Genomic DNA, 20,963 nt, shown 5'->3' on the forward strand with positions numbered 1-20,963 from the left:
TGACCACCCGGGAAAGGCTAATGTGGTTGCGGACGCCTTAAGCCGGAAATCACTGTTTGCTTTGCGAGCGATGAATGTACACTTGTCTGTTCTACCTGACAATATGTTAGTAGCTGAATTAAAAGCCAAACCATTATTGACTCATCAAATTCGTGAAGCTCAGAAAGTCGATGATGAATTGGTTGCAAAACGAGCTGAGTGTGTTCCGAACAAGGAATCGGAGTTTCAGATTGATGATGATGGTTGTTTGAGGTTTAGAAGCCGTTTGTGTGTTCCAAGGAATTCGGAACTCATTCCGATGATTTTGAACGAAGCCCATTGTAGCCGAATGTCAATTCACCCGGGGAGCACGAAAATGTACAACGACTTGAAACGTCGGTTTTGGTGGCATGGTATGAAACGAGACATCTCCGACTTTGTTTCGAGATGTTTAATATGTCAACAAGTGAAAGCGGAACATCAAGTGCCTTCAGGGTTACTTTAGCCGATCATGATACCCGAGTGGAAATGGGATCGAGTCACAATGGACTTTGTGTCCGGACTGCCATTGTCAGCAAGTAAGAAGGATGCGATTTGGGTTGATGTTGATAGGCTGACTAAGTCGGCTCACTTTATCCCCGTGCGTACGGATTTTTCATTGGATAAACTAGCCGAATTGTATGTTTCACAGATTGTGAGATTACATGGAGTACCTATTTCTATCGTGTCGGATAGAGATCCGAGATTCACCTCGCGATTTTGGGAGAAATTGCAAGAAGCTTTGGGTACCAAGCTGCATTTTAGCACCGCTTTTCACCCCCAAACCGATGGTCAATCCGAGCGGATAATTCAGATGCTTGAGGACATGTTGAGATGTTGCATCCTCGAGTTTAGTAGTTCATGGGAACAATATTTACCTTTGATTGAATTCGCTTACAACAATAGTTTTCAATCAAGTATTAAGATGGCACCTTACGAGGCTTTGTACGGGCGTAAATGCCGCACACCATTGTTTTGGACTGAGCTTGGTGAAAGTAAAATTTTCGGAGTTGATTTGATTAAAGATGCCGAACAGAAAGTAAAGGGGTTATGGCTCGAACACGGGATCGAGGAAGCTACTTGGGAAACCGAGAGCTCGATGAAAGAACGATATCCAAACCTATTTACCGGTAAGATTTTCGGGGACGAAAATTTCTTAAGTGGGGGAGAGTTGTGACAGCCCAAAATTGACCCTAATCGGGAAGTGATTTCGGGACCGCTAAACCGAGTCACCGAAAGGTTTGAATGTGATGTTTATTATCTAGAATATGTAATCATCAATGTGTGAAAATTTCAAGCTTCGATTTAGTCGATTGCATGTGAAATTAGTCAATAGGACTTATATGAGAAAATTTTAAAATGTGATAGGTCAATGCATGAGGACCTATTAGTGCATGTGGAAGAAAAAGGGGACTTGCATGTCAAATTCCCCCTCCCTAATATGTAGCGGTCGGCCATGCTATGGGTGGAAACATGTCACCAACATGTTGTGTTAGTGATGTATGGTAAGGAAAATAAAATATTAAGCATGATAATTAAAATAAGTTAAAGAAAGGAATTAAACAATGAAAAGGAAGGGTGATGAAAAAAAAATGGTCTCATCCATACCCCCCCTTGTTGCCGTGAGTTGAGGAAAGAAAACAAAAAAAAAATGTGTGTTCATTCTTGAACACCTTTGGCCGAATAGAGGAAAGAAAGGAAGGGGAAGAGCTTGAGAAAATCGGCTATGGTGGTTTGCTAGACTAAGGTATGTTTGATGTTGTTCTTGAGATGCATGCATGTTTTAGTAGTTGACTTGAGTTCTAAAAACCCATGGTTCAATTTTGTGGATTGATGATGATTTTGTGTTTTGCCATTGATGAGTGCTTGAGCTTTTGATAGTTGTTGATGAAAAGTGAAAGATATGTTAAAGATTAATATGTTTTGTGTTGAAGTTTTTGGTGATTTTGAGTAGTTAGAGCTAAATTACAAAAACAAATTTTTGAAGGACTCAAAGGTGAAATAAATGAGATGTATGGACTTATATGGGCACTAGGAAGATTCGGCCCTTAAGGAGTGTGACCAAACTTTGTGTGTTTTGTGTTTTGTGGAATAAAGACTAAATTGTGAAAGTGCGAAATATTAGGGGTAAAAATGTAATTTACCCATTTATGCGTTATTAGACTAAATTGAATGAAAATATGTTAAATTAAGGCTTGGCAAGCTAGCTATTAAGGTGAAATGCTAATGTTAGTATTTGATTCGGTAATAATCTGTTTGGGGACAGCAGCAGTAAGGTGATTTTGGAAAATCGCCATAATTTGTAGGAGTTGAATTAGAAGCTGAGTGAATTATGCCATTAAAGCTTGAAGAGTCTATTTTCTTACAAAAGAAACTATGAAAACAAAAGAGTTACCGATCTTGAGATATTTGAAGTATTGTGGGGCTGAGTCAAAATGACTACTAGATTCCCTGTTCTGTTTTTAGAAAATCATTATAAATTGTACAAAAATGATTATAAGATAAAATTTATATGCTTAGACTCCTTAATGAGTCTAGTTTCAAATGAGATCAAATACAACACATTTTGAATTCTGTAAAATGAGAAATTTGATTCGTAGTGAAGAGTGGTCAGAATAGTCAAACAGTGAAACAGGGGAAACTTTAAGAAAAATCTGGTATTGATTGGCCAAGCCAAAAATTCTGAAAATTTTATGGATGGAAGATATACGAGTCTATATTCAGGAAAAATTAACGGCTAGTGATTTGGAGTTTTGTAGCTCCAGTTATAAACAATTTAGCGACTACTGCTCAGGAAAACAGCTCGTAGTGAATATGTGATTTTGTTGTAAACATTAATGAAAATTTGCCAATGAGTTATTTATTGACTATTATAAAGCTTACTATAATCTATGTGTGTGAAAGTCAAATCAATATATATATTATTCTGAAAGTAATACTTGAATAGTCGATTAATGACTATTTTAAATTATTGATTTGGCTCAAGGAGTTAAAGGAGGTGAATCGAGTAAAGGCAAAGAAAAGGTTATCGAGTAGTCGAGTTGGAACCGTCTTACCCAACACGAGGTAAGTCATTAAGCATGTAGTTGGTATTATTTCAAATGGTCATAATGTGTATGTATTGATGCGAATGGAATGAATAAATATACATATATATATATGTGCATGTACGTATGTGATGATGAAATCGTTGAATGAAAGAAAAGAGGTAAGATGTACTGAGTTGTTGATCTCGGCACTAAACGTGCGGGATAACCATTTATGACCATGAGATTGGCGCTAAGTGCGCGGGATTAAATTGTACAGCACTAAGTGTGCGATTTGACTATGTTGCACTAAGTGTGCGAAATGAATATGATGCACTAAGTGTGCGAATTGACCATGCGGCACTAAGTGTGCGAGTTTGACTATGTAGCACTAAGTGTGCGATTTGATTATGTAGCACTAAGTGTGCGAGTTGATTATATAGCACTGAGTGTGCGGACTCGATATACATTCGTGAATCATTATGGACACTATGTGTGCGACACTATTGAGTCGATCGCGGACAGCGGATCGGGTAAGTGTCTTGAGTACATGGCTAATAGGTGCTATGCTTATACTTGGTGTTGAGCTCGGTAAGTTTGAACCTATGTGACAAATATACTTGAAGTCACGTACATAAAATTTATCGTAGGATGGGTGAAAGGCCGTTTAGTCGTTTGATTGTAACGAAAATAAATTGATTTATGAAAATGCTTCAATGTCCTATTGATGAGTATATGGAATGTGAATGCATGAATTGATATGAAATTGAATTGATAGGTTGGAGGAACTATGGTATGGTTCGGAATGGATGGAGTAATTAGCCTCGTTCCATTTTGTTTTCTCTTGTGATAATGTTATTGATGGATGGTAGTGCATAGCTTATGACTTACTGAGTTATAAACTCACTCGGTGTTTCCTTGTCACCCATTATAGGTTGCTTGGACTCATCTATTTTTGCGTGGTCGGGCCGTCATCGAAGTCATCACACCGGATAGCAAGTTTTGGTACTTTCTTCTTAGTTGGCTTAGAAGAACATTTTGGCATGTATAAGCTAGTACGTTGTGTTTGAATTATGGCATGTAAACTTTAAGCCATGCGAAAATGGCACGAATGTTCGATTGAGTTGGATCAAGGGTAGGCATGAAATGGACCTAGTTACTTTCGTAACAGATGCTGGCAGTAGCAGTGTCATGAGATTGAAAAATCACTAAAAATAGTAGGAGTGGAATTAATTGATGAATAAATTATGTAATCGAAGCTCGATGAGTCTGCTTTCATGAGGAAGTAACGAAAAGATCATATGGGCAGTATATTAAGAGATAATCATATTTTTGTGGGACAGGGCCAGAACGGTTTCTGGATTCCCTGCTCCGACTTTGGAAATTCATTATAAATTAACCAGAGATAATTAGGGGTCGTACCATATATGTACAGATTCCTCTCTGAGTCTAGTTTTCATAGAAACAAACGGCATCAGTATTGAAGCCCCGTGCAGGGAGATATTCAAGTCGTAATGGGCAAAGGTCAGTGTAGTCGACCCCTGCAACTTGGGGAACTTTGACTAATAAACTGTACTAATTGGCCCAACCAAAAATTCTAGAAAAAAATACATAGATGGCCACATGAGTCTAGTTTCTGGGAAAAATTACGAAACTGATTTTCGAGTTACGAAACTCAAGATATGATTTTTAAAACGACTAGTACACAGGTTGGGCAGTGTCTGGAAAATAAATTTTGTAAGGGGTTAAAGCCAGTTAACACCTCGTGTTCGACTCCGGTGTCGGTTTCGGGTTCGGGGTGTTACAGCCCATGCCCTTCAGCCGTGGACAACACTGACTTATCAACACGGCCATGGCACACACCCGTGCTGCCTGGCCGTGGAAGATACTGTCTTTTTAACACGACCATGGTGCACGCCCATGTGGCCTACCCGTGTACAACTTTGAGCTAAAATTTTAAGTGCAGGGGACACACGGCCATAGCACACTCCCATGGGACGGAACCGTGTGTCACACACGGCCTAGACACACACTCGTGTGTCTAACCATGTGAACTCTAATAAGCTATTTTCCAAGCCTTTAGTCACCCTTTTCTACTACTTGTGCTTAGTGGTTACCAAATTCAAAGTAAAACACAATTATACCCTTGTAAATAATCTTAATTAAACTAGATGTATGGAAACCTCATATCATTGGTTTCATACATGATAGGTTATTTCCCATTTAGTGTTTATGGGTTCCCATGTCACTTTCATTCATCCGAAATTGGCTCTTTCATGTGACTCATTACCAATTGGTAACGACCCATCACTTGTAAATAAAACCATGCATAAATTCGTAGGTCATAGCCTACTTCAATTAAGCCAATTTTCGTGGCCATATACAAAGAAATGAACATATTTTTACATTCCTTCATTTGGAAAATCAAATGACACATATAACAAAATACTCAAAAATACTATACATGCCATTGAACAAATCAAACAAAGTCTTTATACCAAAGCTTCTCTAGTTGATAGTGTGTTGACTCTCCAATCGTCTTCCAATCCTTTCGAGTCCTCGAGCTTTGTGAGACAGGGAAAAAGAGAGGGGTAAGCATTTACATGCTTAGTAAGCTCGAATAATTGGAAAGTAAACTTACCGAGTAATTAGCATACATCCATATTTAAATCATGAAATCATCAATTATGAAACGATTCCCTATCACGTGCACTCAATCAACGAGTTAGTTACATAACAAAGAATCATGTAATTTATGTAGATGAGCTCATCATTCATCATCTTATTGACATACATCATATTAATCCCGTTGAGTTTCTAGGAAATCTCAATGGAATACCCATTATCCGTCAATTCTTACGAATGATTATTTCACATATATGCACTCCCGCGAACCTCACATCTCATGGCAGGATTACTAGTCCAGGTCAAATCCCCCATATCATGAACTCATAAGGTGATGTTGGGATTACCAGTCTAGGTTAAATCCCTTATAAGGATAAACACCCTTAATGAGCTCGAATCTAAATTACCAGTCCAGGCTAAATTCAGACCCTAATCGGATTACCCGTCCTGGCTAAATCCATAATGCACACATATTCTTCGGAAGGCTTGATTATTCAAAGGACACCCGTCCGGGCTAGATCCATTTCATACTTGAGATAATGGATTACCTGTCCGGGCTAAATCCTTACTGCAACACATGCAGGATCCCTTTACACATATTAATAAGGGTTTATCCATCGAATTCCCTTTGTCAACCTCATCCGAGGCATTTTTCACATATTACCATCAAATATGCATTTCTATGATATTTCATGCTAATAATAAATGCAATCATCATGCATTCATAAATAATTTAATTATGCATATTAGGGGTTTACTTTAAGTTATCCGAACTTACTTGGTATTCTTCTCGGAGTTGTGTTTCGGTTATTCCGAAACCTTGCGTTTACCTCGATCGACCTCTAAAATTTATTCCTTAGGGTCTATAACAACAAAATTAATTCATTAATACACTACATTACACATTTCAAATTTAATATCTACCCCCGGTCCAAATGACCGTTTTGCCCCTAACCTTTCACATTTTTATGATTTAGTCCCTCGACTCTTATAATGAAACACATTCACTTTCTATCTTACCCAAGTCTAGCCGAACACTTTTCTTTCTTATGATAGCCCACATTTTCCATTATTTTCTCATTTCTACCACACATTTACATCTTTTACAAAATAGTCCCTATAAGGGTTTTTCATGAAAATCAACTAGGAAAAGCTGTTTAATACACATTCATCTTTCATATTCCTCCATAATCCATCAAAATACAATCAACTCATGAATGGGTAAATTTTTAAACATGAACCCTAGCATGAAATATGGGTAGAAATGGAGAGAGCAAGCTACCGGGATTTCAAAAATACAAAAAGCATGAAAAACGGGGCTTGGGAGCACTTACTATTGAGCTTGAAAACCTTGAAAACCCTAGCTATGGAAACCCTTGAAGTTTCGGCTGGATAAGGAAGAGAATGGGCTAATTTTGGTTCATTTTTCCAATTTTATTTCATTAAAATACCAAATGACCAAAATGCCCTTAAGCACTTTCCTTAAAATTCCATCCATGCAAGCCCATTTTTGTCCAAAAACTTAGAATTTGGGCAAATTTCTCTCCAAGACCTTCTAATTCATAACCCAAAGCAATTTTATACAAATTTCTTCTAGAATTCAAGTTTTGCAATTTATTCAATTTAGTCCCTAATTTCCAATTGAACACCTTACTCAAAGAATTTTTTCATGAAACTTTAAGACATGCATATACTCATATTCTAGGCCTTATAATAATCATAAAGTAAATATTTTGATATCAGATTTGTGGTCCCGAAACCACCATTTCGACTAGGCCCTATTTTAGGATGTTACACCAAGCCACACACATTTCATATATAATATTGAAATGAGACCATTACTTCCGAAGCCTATCATGGGAAAGTTGGGTTTTAGGGTGATTTTTATTTGTATAGTTACGACTAGAAGTCTATGTAGAGATCTCAATTGGTGACTATTATGTAGTCATGGATCAAGGTATAGCGGAAGAGTCAGTTGACGATCGTTACACGGCCACGAACTCAAAGTTTTTGGATGCTCGAAAATGTTGCCTTATAAATATCATACAGAAGTTTAAGGGCATAATCATACGAAAAAACTGTGGGGCTTTATGCTATAACCGACGTAATTTTCTTTTTTCATTTCTAGGCAACTGATACCTTTAATCTTCCTTTTTATCAAAAGGTCGGCACCGTTGTGGACGTAGGAAGACTCTCAAGCAGGGAGCGGCTGTTCAAGTAGAGTAAAGGTGATGCTCTTTTTAGGCCGACGACAGTTGTCGTTATTGAAAAACTCATTAATTACTATAACAGTTGTCGCACCGACTCGAGTTTGACCTCTACTTTTATCAAAACATCCGGTCTCCTCCTTAGAGTCCTCTTGTATCCACCTCGGTGTTAGCTTTCAGATGAGTATGAAACATTAAATATACCAACTGGTAGGAATTAGAGAAAAAATTTACTTTGATTACACCAGAAATCCTTCTGTTTTCCCCTAAGATTGTGACTTCAATCTTATGTTTGGTATATATAAGGCACCATTTGCGGGTATCCAAAATGCTTGAACTCGTAACTGCATAACGACCATCAACTAGCCCCCAGTTATACTTGAACCCGTGACCGCATCATGGCCACCAACTGGGACCTTCACCTAGACTTTGACCCATGACCATATTAAGCATTGTCACCCCAAAGCTTGACTTTCCCAGGATGGGTTTATGAGGTAATGGTGTTATTCCACCATGACATATGTAATGTATGTGTTCTAAGGCATGTTATCACATCTCTGATCTTTCAAATATATCTATGAACTTTCGCAGTATCAATCTAAAAACCCTAACCCTAAACCTAACAAAATTAAAGGCACACTTTCCCTTTCTCTCTCAAAAAATCGATCTACTTCCTTAATTTTTTTAAAAATACTACCCAAAACCCTAATTAAAAAAATCCGCATATTTCAAGTTATAATCCCTGTTAGTAAAATAAATTTATTTATATTTAGTTTTGAGAAATGACCATTGATTTCGTTAGGTCAAGGTTTATATATGATTTGTTATTTTAACTGTAATTAATTCCATCGCTTATTTATAATTCAAAGAGGTTTTTTTTTTTTGGTATAAATTCCATTTGACAGTGCAGAAGGGAAAGCTTATAAAAACAAAACAAAATCCAAAGGAGTAGAGAGCTTGTGGTTGCCATCCGCTACCGCCAGTTAAGGTTAGGGATTCATGAATCTTGAGACAAAGAGGGAAAGTAGTCAAAATTCTCTAAACTTTGAAGTAATTCCTCACTCAACATGTCATTAGGTGTGGCGTGAGAATTTTGTGGCATTGATCACCTTCTTCAACCATTTGTAAGTCCTCTAATTTTACCGTCTCTTGTAGTTGGTTTATGGTTTTGGATAAAGAACCTTTTCTTCTACTTCATGGGTTTCTTTACTTACGGCTAATGTTGACGACTTACTTGCTCTGCCAGTGCTTCCAGAAAGTGAGTTTGGGCGAGTGAGGAGGCCATGGCTGTATATCTGATCCCAACAGCTACGCTCAACTTGTTTCCTTGTCATCCATCCTTCTGAGCTGCTGCACCTATAATAGCTCCTTTTTGTTTTTTTAACATTAAATTTCAAACAAGCAATAAGTTGAATATACTCAATGCCATGAACAAAAACAAAAACAAAAAAAGAGAGATTTTTACCTTGATGGGTTTCTGCCCAATATATCCGAATAAAGATGATGCACTACTCTATTTTTCGGATTCTTTCGGCTGAAATTAGTAGATGTGAATCAATTGTTTAATAACTACAATGAAGTTTTCCCAATGATAATATATTTAAAAGATTTATGTAAGAAATCATTATAAAGCTGGATGTATTTGGTTTGGTTATAGGGTGAGAAAGAGAATGGTAATGTTGGGTGTTATTATAGTAGAGTGGTTGAGTAAGGGTGATAGGTGTCGAATATGGAGTAAACTGAGGATCGAAAGGGTTTTCATCTAATGCTTTAGAGGTGGTTTCTGGAGAACTTATAACATCTTGCTGTTGAAAACTCTACGAAGGATCTGTCAGAGAATCATAATGAAAAGGAAATCAAAAAGTAGCTAGCATATGCCGCTAACTTAAGTAGGTACTAATTTGAATGTAACCAATGATTCATATTAATTTGCAATTAATACTGAAATCGAGATTTGTATGGGATGATGCCTTATCTGTTATTGAAAATTTTTTGTGTTATAAGTTTATTGACTAAGTTTTTTTTTTTTTTGAAAATTTAGTGGTGAGATGTCTAGCCTTTAGATATATAAGATTGATTTTTTTTATTGGCATGTGTTAGAATTAGGATCACTAATTGTATTGGATTAAAAAATAGTAGATTATTCTCACTAAGATAAGCTCCGTAAACGTAGGAAAATCGAACTGTATAAATAAACTTCCCATATTTACATTGTGCCTGTCACAGTTTTTGCAGAATTGCTCATTTTTATAGTAACTTCTACTCATAATTTGTTGTTACTATTTTCACATTTGGTACACTTAGCAATTGTTTCAAGTCAACAATTTTAATTTGGACAAATTTAGCTATTAGTCCCTATACCATGCTTAAGTTATAAATTTAGTCCTTACACTCTAATTTGGTCATTTTTAGTCTTTTTATTTTTTAAACTTTGAAATTTTAATCTAGACCAAAATGGTATCCTTTAAATTTGTTAAGTTAAATTTTGCTATTTCTAAAATCTCATAGGACAAACATATTATCAAATGTGTAATGCCATGTCAATTTGCTATTTTCACATAAAGTTAAAATAAATTTTGGCCCCTAAACTTGACAAACAAATCCACTTTGGTATTAATAATTTTTTTTGTGTTTTCACTTTGATACTTGGACTTGGAAAATAGATTCATTTTAGGACTTAAACTTGGATTTTGTAAAAGTGTGATGACGCGACAATTTGAAATTATACCATGTCACCACTTAATTTTTTTAAAAGTTTTAGTTAATGATATAGGACAATCTCAAAATTTACAAAATCTAAGTTCAAGGATTAAAATGAATCTAGTTGTTAACTTCAAGTACTAAAGTGGACCAAATTAAGCACACACATTAGAATGGTCATAATACTTACAAAAAGACAATGTTAGTTTAGTTTATGGATATCGCAACTACCATTTGAGCTAGGACTATGGTTGTTTGAACCGGACCAACCGAGATACTGGTTCGGAGAGAGGCATCAAACTGATTGACCTCAGAATTGATACGGATTGTTGAATTGACAATTTAATCATATTTTTTTTTTTTATAATTTTTAGTAATTTATTTAATTGAACTAGATGAACCAGTTGAACTAGTGAATCGATGGCCTAATTAGTTTGATCACCAATCCGATTCCAAAAACCTTGGTTAGAACTTAAATTTCAAAATATGAAAAGTATAAAGACTAAAAACGATCAAATTAGAGAACATGTACTTAATCCACAACTTCCACATAGTATGAGGCGAGGGGCAAAGTCAGAACAAATTTTTAGGGGGCTAAATGAAATTTTAATTTTTTATAATTTATATCTTTATAATTTTTAAAAGATTAAATTAAATTTTATAATTTTAATGGGCCAAAGTACAATTTATATTTACTAATTTAAAATTTTAAAAGACTTAAATGATAATTTTTTTATTTTAAAGGGGGGTTGGCAGGGCCGGCCTCCCTTAAATTCGCCTCTGTATGAGGCTAATAGCAAAATATCATTTAATGGATCTGATTGAAATTTCAAAATTCGAACACTACATGAAGTAAAATAGATAAAATTAGATATATGAATTGAATCCACAACATGGACTAGAAACAGTTCAATTTTATTGTAGAGGATTTTGGGGTTTTGAATCTGAAAATCTTATACGCCCTAAAATAATCCACCTTGAATTTTGAGTGATAAACAAAGAAGCCCATGGAGCCCAGTCACCGTTATAATTACAGAATCACCGTCATTTCAAAAAACCAATCTAATTTCGCGCCAATTCTTCTAATCAACAAAAAGAAAAAATGGACGATCTCAGCAAATCCGACATGAAATTCTTCTCCGATCAACAGCACTGTTTCGCAGACATCCTCCTTCCTCATGAGGTAACCTTTCTTCATCTACCCTATATTAATAATCTTTTTGGTCCTCTTTTGCCAATTATCCAAATAGATGAAAAAATAAATCTCTTTCAGGTTCCAGCCAGAATCCAAGTCGTTGTCCTCAATTTCCTCAAGATCTTGAGCTCTCCTGATCCGGCAATCTCCGATCTCCCTCTGGTAACTAGATTTCTCTCTTTGTTTGGTTGCTGAGAAAATTGAGGAAATATTTTCTGAAGGTTTTTTCTCCCGATTACTATATAGATCAATAGGAAGTCGAGTAATAGTAGAGTGAGTGAAGGGATCTTGACTGATGTTTCGTGGATTTTTCTGTCTCACTCTTTTTGTTCAAGATCATTGATGAAAGCCAACGCTACTAAGGCCTTTATTAGAGGTATTTGCTTTTGTAATGGTTTTAAGGTTTAAGTTTACCACTTTTTTTTTTTTCCATTTTTGTTCTAAATTAAATTGGTTCTTGACCTTATCTTTACTAAAAATGCAGTGTGGAAGGTTATGGAAATGTGCTTTGAAATCCTAATTCAAGATAAGCGAGTTACGCAGAGGGAACTATTTTACAAGTTGCTTTGTGATTCACCCCATTACTTCTCATCTCAATTGCAGGTCAATAGGACAATCCAAGGTCAATTATCTAAGTTCTTACTCGTTTATTAATAAGATAAGAAGTTTGTGTTCAGTGTAAATTTTTTTATTATCATCTTAATGCTTGAATTGATTGAGAACTTTGTGCCAAAGATGTTGTAGCATTGCTTCGGTGCAGCCGTTACAGTCTAGGAATCATGGCATCTAGAAAAGGACTTGTTGCTGGGCGCATCTTACTTCAGGTACTTCAATATCTTTCCTGCTTATTTTATTGCATTGCAAATATCATTAATCATATTGAGGAAAAGAATTGATGAAATTTCATATGCCACTTGCTTATTTGGTTTCATTAACCATGTGATAGGAGCCAAACCAAGAGGCTGTTGATTGCTCTGCTTGTGGCTCTTCTGGATACGCAATTTCAGGTGACCTGAATTTGTTAGAGAGCTTGAGTATGAAGACGGATGCCCGGTATATTGTTGTAGTAGAAAAGGTGGTTTTTTCATTGAAATCCAATCAGACATCACTATGAATTTATGATACCTACATCCAATTAAACGACATTTGCCATGCTTTTGTTTTTAAAGCACGCAATATTCCAGCGATTGGCTGAGGATAATGTATTTAACCAGATTCCAAGCATTCTTCTAACAGCAAAAGGCTACCCTGATATAGCCACAAGGTAATCGATATGTGTTCAAACTCAAAACCATTCCATGAATTTGCTTTAACCGTTTCTACCTTACTAAGCCTATTGTCATTGTAATCACGACCTTGGATGTCATTATAGATTTCTTCTTCACCGAATGAGTCGGGCTTTTCCAGATTTGCCAATTTTAGCGCTGGTTGACTGGTATGGATCGGCTACAAGAACCAAGGACTTGTTTTTTCAATTAAGCGATAGTAGTATTTCAAAGTAGTTAGCTTAGCTAGTTTCAGCACAAAATAGTACTGTTTCATTCTTGAACTCCGTTAATAGATGGGCAGAATAGACACTGGTGAACTTCAAATTTGAAACTTTCAGGAACCCAGCTGGATTAGCAATATTGAGTACCTACAAGTTTGGAAGCATAGGGATGGGCCTAGAGGCATATAGATATGGTACTTTCTTGCAGTCAGGCCATCTATTTTTTCTTCTTGTTTAAGATGTAAAAACTGAAATTATTTGTTATGGCACCATTCAGCTTGCAACGTGAAGTGGCTGGGACTGCGAGGGGATGATCTCCAACTGATACCTCAACAGTCTTTAGCTCCACTAAAGCCACGGGACCTCCAAATTGCGAGAAGCTTGATTTCCTCTACAATCTTGAGGGTTCAGTACCCTGAATCACCCAATAGATAAGATAACCTATTGTCTTCATATTTTTGAGACTTGAATTGGTTTTCCACAGGATAATTATCGGCAAGAGTTGGCAGTAATGATGCAGAGTGGTCAGGGAGCAGAGATCGAAGCTCTATATTTTAACGGATACGATTATTTAGTTAAGTATTTAGCAAAGAAAATTGTACAAGCCAATTACATCTGAAAAAAAAATAGGAATTGTTAGAGAACCATGAATCAAAACTTCCATTGATATAAATAATTTCTAAATATCTGTTGGGTTTACTCGTAAAAGAGCTGGCAGAGTTAGCATGGCCATAATAATTGGCCGATGCTATGAAATTCTTTAATATTGCCAGCATACTTTGTTGCGCGGAAGCATGTGAAAGAGTAAAATTATTGTACTGAAAAATCACACTAAGTTCAATTCCCAGGAAAGAGAGGTAGATCACGAAGATCACTTAAATACCAAGTCTTTCCTAGCCAGAATATCCCTCTATCGTAATTTAATAGCACAATAAATCACTACAATCACATTCACAAAATATGCAAAACAAATAATAAAGAACACCAGAATTTTAATGAGGTTCAGCAAATTTTGCCTACGTCCTCGGGCACTACCAAATATATTTCACTCCAAAAATTACAAGTGAAATTTACTAATAGAGAGAGAGAATAATGCCTTAAGTAGAGAATGGCAATTATGGGATGAAGAAAGTAAGAAATGGTTAGGCCTATTTATAGTTGAGGTTCAAGGATCAACTTGCAATGTCCCTATACAATTAGGGACCAAAATTGCAATTATCCCATGCCAACTTTTAACCCAACTTGCCAACCAATTTTACTTTCTACTTTCGGTGCCCACCCTTTTTGACTTTTCAAACAATGGGTGGGTTCCAATAATCTCCACCTTGAAGATTTGATTAGGATAATCTTATCTTCACACAATTCTTTCTGCCTTTGACAACAATACTTGACAGTGCCTTCTTCAACTGTTAAACTTGCAGGATATTAATCAAGTTCAAACAATGTTCGAACTTGGTTGATGTTACCACCTTGGTCATCATATCTGTGGGATTATCTGCAGTTTTGATCTTCTGAAGACAAATTTTCCCCTCTTCAATAATTTCCCGCACAAAATGGAATCGTACGTCGATATGTTTTGTACGTGCATGATAGACTTGATTCTTTACTAAATGAATAGCACTTTGACTATCACAATACACGTTAATATGCTCCTGAACCAACCCCAAGGTTTTAGCCATACCTTGTAACCAAATAGCCTCCTTTACAGCCTCTGTTACAGCCATGTACTCGGCTTCTGTGGTTGACAATGCAACTGTAGACTGTAGTGTAGACTTCCAACTTATTGGTCCTCCAGCAAGTGTAAACACATAACCGGTGGTTGATCTTCGCTTGTCCAAATCACCGGCATAGTCAGAATCAACGTACCCAATAACACCTTTACCAAGTGTATTATCCTGCTTGAACAGTAATCCAACATCCACGGTCTTCTGAATATACCGTAGAATCCATTTCACAGCTTGCCAATGTCCTTTTCCAGGATTATGCATATACCTGCTCATTATACTAACTGCCTGTGAAATGTCGGGTCTTGTACACACCATTGCATACATCAAGCTACCCACTGCATTAGAATACGGAACTTGCAACATGTATTCTCGTTCCGTATTCGTCGAAGGAGATAGTTGTGCAGAAAGCTTGAAATGAGAAGCCAACGGGGTACTTACAGGTTTTGTCTGCTCGTTCATGCCAAACTGCTGTAGTACCTTTTTCAAATACTGCTTCTGAGACAAGCTAACTCTATCATGAGCTTTATCTCTCCATATTTCCATGCCGAGAATCTTTTTAGCTTCTCCTAGATCTTTCATCTCAAACTCGAGATTGAGTTGAGTCTTCAATCTTTCAATCTCAACTTTGCTCTTAGATGCTATTAGCATATCATCAACATATAAGAGCAAGTATATGAAAGTTCCTTCTTGTAGCTTCTGAAAATACACGCAATAATCAAATTTACTTCTTGTGTACCTTTGCCCTTTCATGAACTGATCAAATCGCTTGTACCACTGCCTCGGAGATTGCTTCAATCCATAAAGCGACTTTGTCAGTTTGCAAACCCAATTTTCTTTTCCAGCAACCTTGAACATCTGGCTGAGTCATATAGATTTCCTCTTCCAAATCACCGTGTAAAAACGCGGTCTTCACATCAAGCTGAACTAGTTCAAGATCATATTGCGCAACCAAGGCTAGCAAAATCCGAATAGACGAATGCTTCACAACTGGAGAAAACACTTCATTGTAGTCTATTCCTTCTTTCTGAGCGTAACCCTTTGCTACTAATCTAGCCTTGTATCGAATTTCATTTTTATCAGGAAATCCTTCCTTCTTTGCATATACCCATTTGCATCCAATTGTCTTCTTTCCCTTGGGTAGTGTCACCAACTCCCAGGTCTTATTTTTATGAAGAGACTGCATTTCTTCATTCATTGCTTGCTTCCACTTTACACCATCAGGGTTACTTATTACTTCTGTGTAAGTAGAAGGAACATCATCATCTGTAATTGGAAGTGCATAGGCCACTATATCATCAAAGCGAGCAGGCTTACGAATCTCTCTTCTTGGCCTTCTATATGCAATTGAATCTTGTTGCTGTAGAGGTTCTTGGGTAGGAACCTCTTCATCATTTGTCCCTTCAATATTAGCTGGATCATCGTTAACCTTTTCAAGCTCCACCTGCTGCAAAGTACTACTGGTTTTGTCATCCTTTTGTGAATCCTTGTACTTCAACATGGTTGATTCATCAAAAGTCACATCTCTACTGAAAACAATCTTCCTTGTATCAGGACACCAGAGACGATATCCTTTTACTCCATCAGTTATACCCAAGAATAATGCTTTCTTTGCTCTTGGGTCTAACTTAGATTCTTTTACATGATAATATGCAGTGAAACCAAATACATGCAAAGAATCATAATCAGTAGCAGATTTACCAGTCCACATCTCCATAGGAGTTTTTTCATTTATTGCAGCTGATGGCAAACGGTTAATTAGATGACACGCATATGTAACTGCCTCAGCCCAAAATTCTTTGCCCAATCCAGCATTGGACAACATACATCGAACTTTCTCCAGTATAGTTCGATTCATTCGTTCTGCCACCCCATTTTGCTGTGGTGTATCCCGAACAGTGAAGTGTCGCACAATGCCTTCATCTTGGCATACTTGTAGAAATGGATCATTTTTGTACTCAGTACCATTATCTGATCGAAGTCGTTTGACCTTTCGACCAGAGTCTCCACCATCTTCTTCCATTTCAGAAATGCATCCAAAACTTCACTTTTTCTTTTCATTAGATACACCCATACTTTTCTTGAATAATCATCAACAAAAGTAACAAAATAGTGCATACCTCCCAAAGAAGCTACTTTGGTAGGTCCCCACACATCACTGTGAACGTAGTCCAGAATTCCTTTCGTATTGTGAATTGCTGGACCAAATTTTACCCTCTTCTGCTTGCCCAGAACACACTGTTCACAGAATTCCATTTTGCAAGAATTTGCACCTTTCAATAAGCCTTGCTTCACCAATGTCTGCAAAGCTTTTTCACCAGCATGTCCCAATCGCATATGCCATAATCTGGTAGCCTCTGAATCTACATCTTTTGTAGAAACTGTTGATGTTGATCCAATAACTGTACTTCCATTTAAAAAATACAAGTTATTTCTTCTTGTGCCTTTCATCACCGTCAGTTGCCCAGCTACTACTTTTAGTAATCCATCTCTCAAAGTGATTGTGAGCCCTTTAGATTCTAGGGCACCTAATGAGATGAGATTTTTCTTCAGGCTAGGTACGTAGCGAACATCTGTCAAGACTTGGATTGAGCCGTCGTGATTCTTCAATTGGACTGTACCCACTCACATTGTCTTACAAGCACTATCATTGCCCATAAGAACAATTCCACCTTCTAGCTCTTTAAGACTAGAAAACCAGTCCTTATTAGGACACATATGGTAAATACATCCTGAATCCAAAATCCACTCATACGTTTGACATGCCATTGCCATGCCAACCAAGCTAAAGTCTGACTCCTCATCATGCTCCGCTACACATGCATTAGAAATAGCCTTGCCCTTTTGTAGCTTAAGACAATTCTTTTTCCAATGCCCTTTTTCACGGCAAAAGGCACATTCATCTTTGGCGGGTCTCCCTTTGGACTTTCCCCTTCTACCAGATTTGCTGCTGTGTGAACGACCTCTTACTGTTAAGACTTCTGCGGTTGTATCTCTGTGATCTCTTTTATCTTTCTTTCGAGTCTCAGATCTATATCTTGGCCCACTCCTTGTCATCCATCTTGTCAGGTTTTTCTTCAAGGGCTATATCTAGCTCTTGCTGACATAAGACATCCAGGATCTCACATTGCCACATACCAAAATTATTGGTACCGTCAAATTTCTCTACTTCAAATTTTGCATTTGTCACAGTAGTCCTTGCTGATGACGATGCTGCTGCCATTTTTCTCCTCAATCCCAACTACTGTATACGTGAACAGTACCGTATACGTGAATAGTGCCGTATACGTGAATAGTACCGTATACGTGAATAGTGCCGTATACGTGAATAGTACCGTAAACGGTCGTATTCCCCAAGTACGAACCTGGCTCTGATACCAATTGTTGCGCGGAAGCGTGTGAAAGAGTAAAATTATTGTACTGAAAAATCACACTAAGTTCAATTCCCAGGAAAGAGAGGTAGATCACGAAGATCACTTAAATACCAAGTCTTTCCTAGCCAAAATATCCCTCTATCGTAATTTAATAACACAATAAATCACTACAATCACATTCACAAAATATGCAAAACAAATAATAAAGAACACCAGAATTTTAACGAGGTTCAGCAAATTTTGCCTACGTCCTCGGGCACTACCAAATATATTTCACTCCAAAAATTACAAGTGAAATTTACTAATAGAGAGAGAGAATAATGCCTTAAGTAGAGAATGGCAATTATGGGATGAAGAAAGTAAGAAATGGTTAGGCCTATTTATAGTTGAGGTTCAAGGATCAACTTGCAATGTCCCTATACAATTAGGGACCAAAATTGCAATTATCCCATGCCAACTTTTAACCCAACTTGCCAACCAATTTTACTTTCTACTTTCGGTGCCCACCCTTTTTGACTTTTCAAACAATGAGTGGGTTCCAATATACTTCTTGTCAGTTTCTGCATATACAGGTTGCTAAAAGAATATAAGAATTACATTTTTTTGTGTGTGTGTATTATCCATTGTTGTACACAATTCATTAGTTGAAATCTTTGTTTAAAAATATACCAATTAATAATTATTTTTTATAAATATAAATTTAATGTTTTAATAATAATATTTACTATTTATAATATAAAATATTAAACAATGATTTTATTACTTTTTAACTTTAATTACGTAAGTACAGTTTAAATGGATACTTTTTATCTGATTTTTCTTTTAATATTGTTCTAAAAAGTTTTGGATCATGATAACATTTTCAATGATAACTTTTTTTTTATATCAATAACCAATATTGATAAACTACATATTAAATGAAATTTACATTCGTGTACAAAAAATATCAAATTAATATAATTTTTTTAAAAATAAGTAAATTATAAAGTAAATAAATTTAATTAAATAAAATATTTAAAATATCAAATAGAAATAAAAAAAATATCAGCTGAGTTTTTAATCGATTAAAAATCTTGTTGACATTTTTTTATCTTTTATATCTATTTTATCATTCATAATCGGTATTCGTAATTACTTCTTTTAACAATGTCTTCTTTAGAGTTCAAACTTATACTTTCTTTTTAAAAATACAATACATCTTACCACTACATTTAACATTTGTTGATAACTTTTTGACAACTTATGTATTATGATTAAAAAATATTATATTTAACAAACTCAAAATTAACTTCAAAAATAAAAACTTCACTCTATAAATTTTAAAATCTATGAAGTTGCCCAAAACAAAATGTTTGGGTTGGGTTAAAATTTTGGACTATGAGGTGAAAGTAATATTTTGAAATCTAAAACACTTTTTAAACAAAATGTCTACTAAAATTTTTTTAATTCCTTCAGAATGATAAATTTAGTTTACAATTTAAAATATAATCCATAATTATTAAATTATGGCAATTAAAATAACATAATAAATTTAGACATTAACATCAGAAGTAGGGTTGAGCGTTCGATCAAATCGAAAGAAAAAATTTCAAGTTGACGAATTATATTTTATCATCCTAATTTAATTTGAAATTTTCTCGAATTGAGTTGAGTGAGATGGAATTTGAATTGAATAATATATTTGTTCGAGTTAAATTTTAAAAAATAATTTTGTCCACCCATCATAATAAAATTTGTCCACCTTAACCAAAATTTTTATTAACTTTCACCACCTCATAATTTATTTATTAATCTTTTATATACGGGTTAGCTTCTTTGCTTGCTTAGTTGTTTCAATTATTTTCAAATTCTTGTCACTATGTATTTTGGAATTAAAAAATATATTAAATGTAAAAATGTGATTTTTTAATAAAAGTTATTTTAAAGATAAAATGTGAAATTGATACCAATATAAAATTTTAACATGAATATTTAATGGCATAATTAATAATTCAATTTTAATATAGATATTCAATATGAGTGGGATGGGAAGAAAGTAAAAATTTTAGGGGAAAAGTGGAGGGAGTAAAAATTTTGGGGGAAAATAAAAAGTTTTGAGGGTTTTTGGGAGTAAAATTTTGAGAAAAAAGTAAATGGGAGAGTAAAATTTTGGTGGGAAATGAATTTTGGGTAGATTGGAGGGTTAGGATGGAAGGGGAGTAAAAGTTTTGAGTGAAAAGTAAAAAGATTTGAGAGTTTTGGGTAAAAATATAAAATATTATAGTTTAATATTTGAATTATTAGAATTATTCGAATTCGAAAACTCAACTCGATTCAAACTTGAAATTAAAAAAAAATTAAAGTTGACTCGAATAACTCGAATAACTCGATTCGTTTAACTCAAAATTAGAATTTTTTTTAATTTTTTTGAGTCGAATCGAGTTTTTCTCACCCCTAATTAGAAGTCAGAAAAACAATACATTTATACATCCATTAAAAAACAATTCATTTACTCGTCATCTCAAAATATTTTTACAAATAAAAAGTAAATTTCATGAAGGAGCTATCGTTTTTTATTAGAAATATATAAAAAATAATAATGTATCGTATTTTTACATTAAAGATA

The 20,963-nt window shown here is 35.4% G+C and overlaps 1 protein-coding gene and 1 long non-coding RNA gene across 2 annotated transcripts; both read left to right on the plus strand.

The window, feature by feature from the left end:
• The first annotated feature begins 8,788 nt into the window (after positions 1–8,788).
• LOC121204511 (uncharacterized) lies at positions 8,789–9,404 on the plus strand. The gene is made up of 2 exons (XR_005899455.1): positions 8,789–9,000; positions 9,123–9,404. It is a non-coding gene; the product is annotated as an uncharacterized lncRNA (long non-coding RNA).
• Positions 9,405–11,619: 2,215 nt separating this feature from the next.
• On the plus strand, positions 11,620–13,944 carry LOC121204509 (meiotic recombination protein SPO11-2). Its single transcript, XM_041074428.1, has 11 exons — positions 11,620–11,759; positions 11,850–11,933; positions 12,018–12,147; positions 12,256–12,393; positions 12,507–12,595; positions 12,718–12,846; positions 12,941–13,035; positions 13,144–13,206; positions 13,378–13,454; positions 13,538–13,665; positions 13,745–13,944. The coding sequence occupies exons 1-11, from the start codon at positions 11,679–11,681 to the stop codon at positions 13,877–13,879; spliced, it is 1,149 nt and encodes a 382-aa protein (XP_040930362.1). The 5' UTR covers positions 11,620–11,678; the 3' UTR covers positions 13,880–13,944.
• Positions 13,945–20,963: the final 7,019 nt, after the last annotated feature.

The sequence above is a fragment of the Gossypium hirsutum genome, chromosome A08 (assembly GCF_007990345.1).
Source record: "Gossypium hirsutum isolate 1008001.06 chromosome A08, Gossypium_hirsutum_v2.1, whole genome shotgun sequence".
NCBI lineage: Eukaryota > Viridiplantae > Streptophyta > Magnoliopsida > Malvales > Malvaceae > Gossypium > Gossypium hirsutum.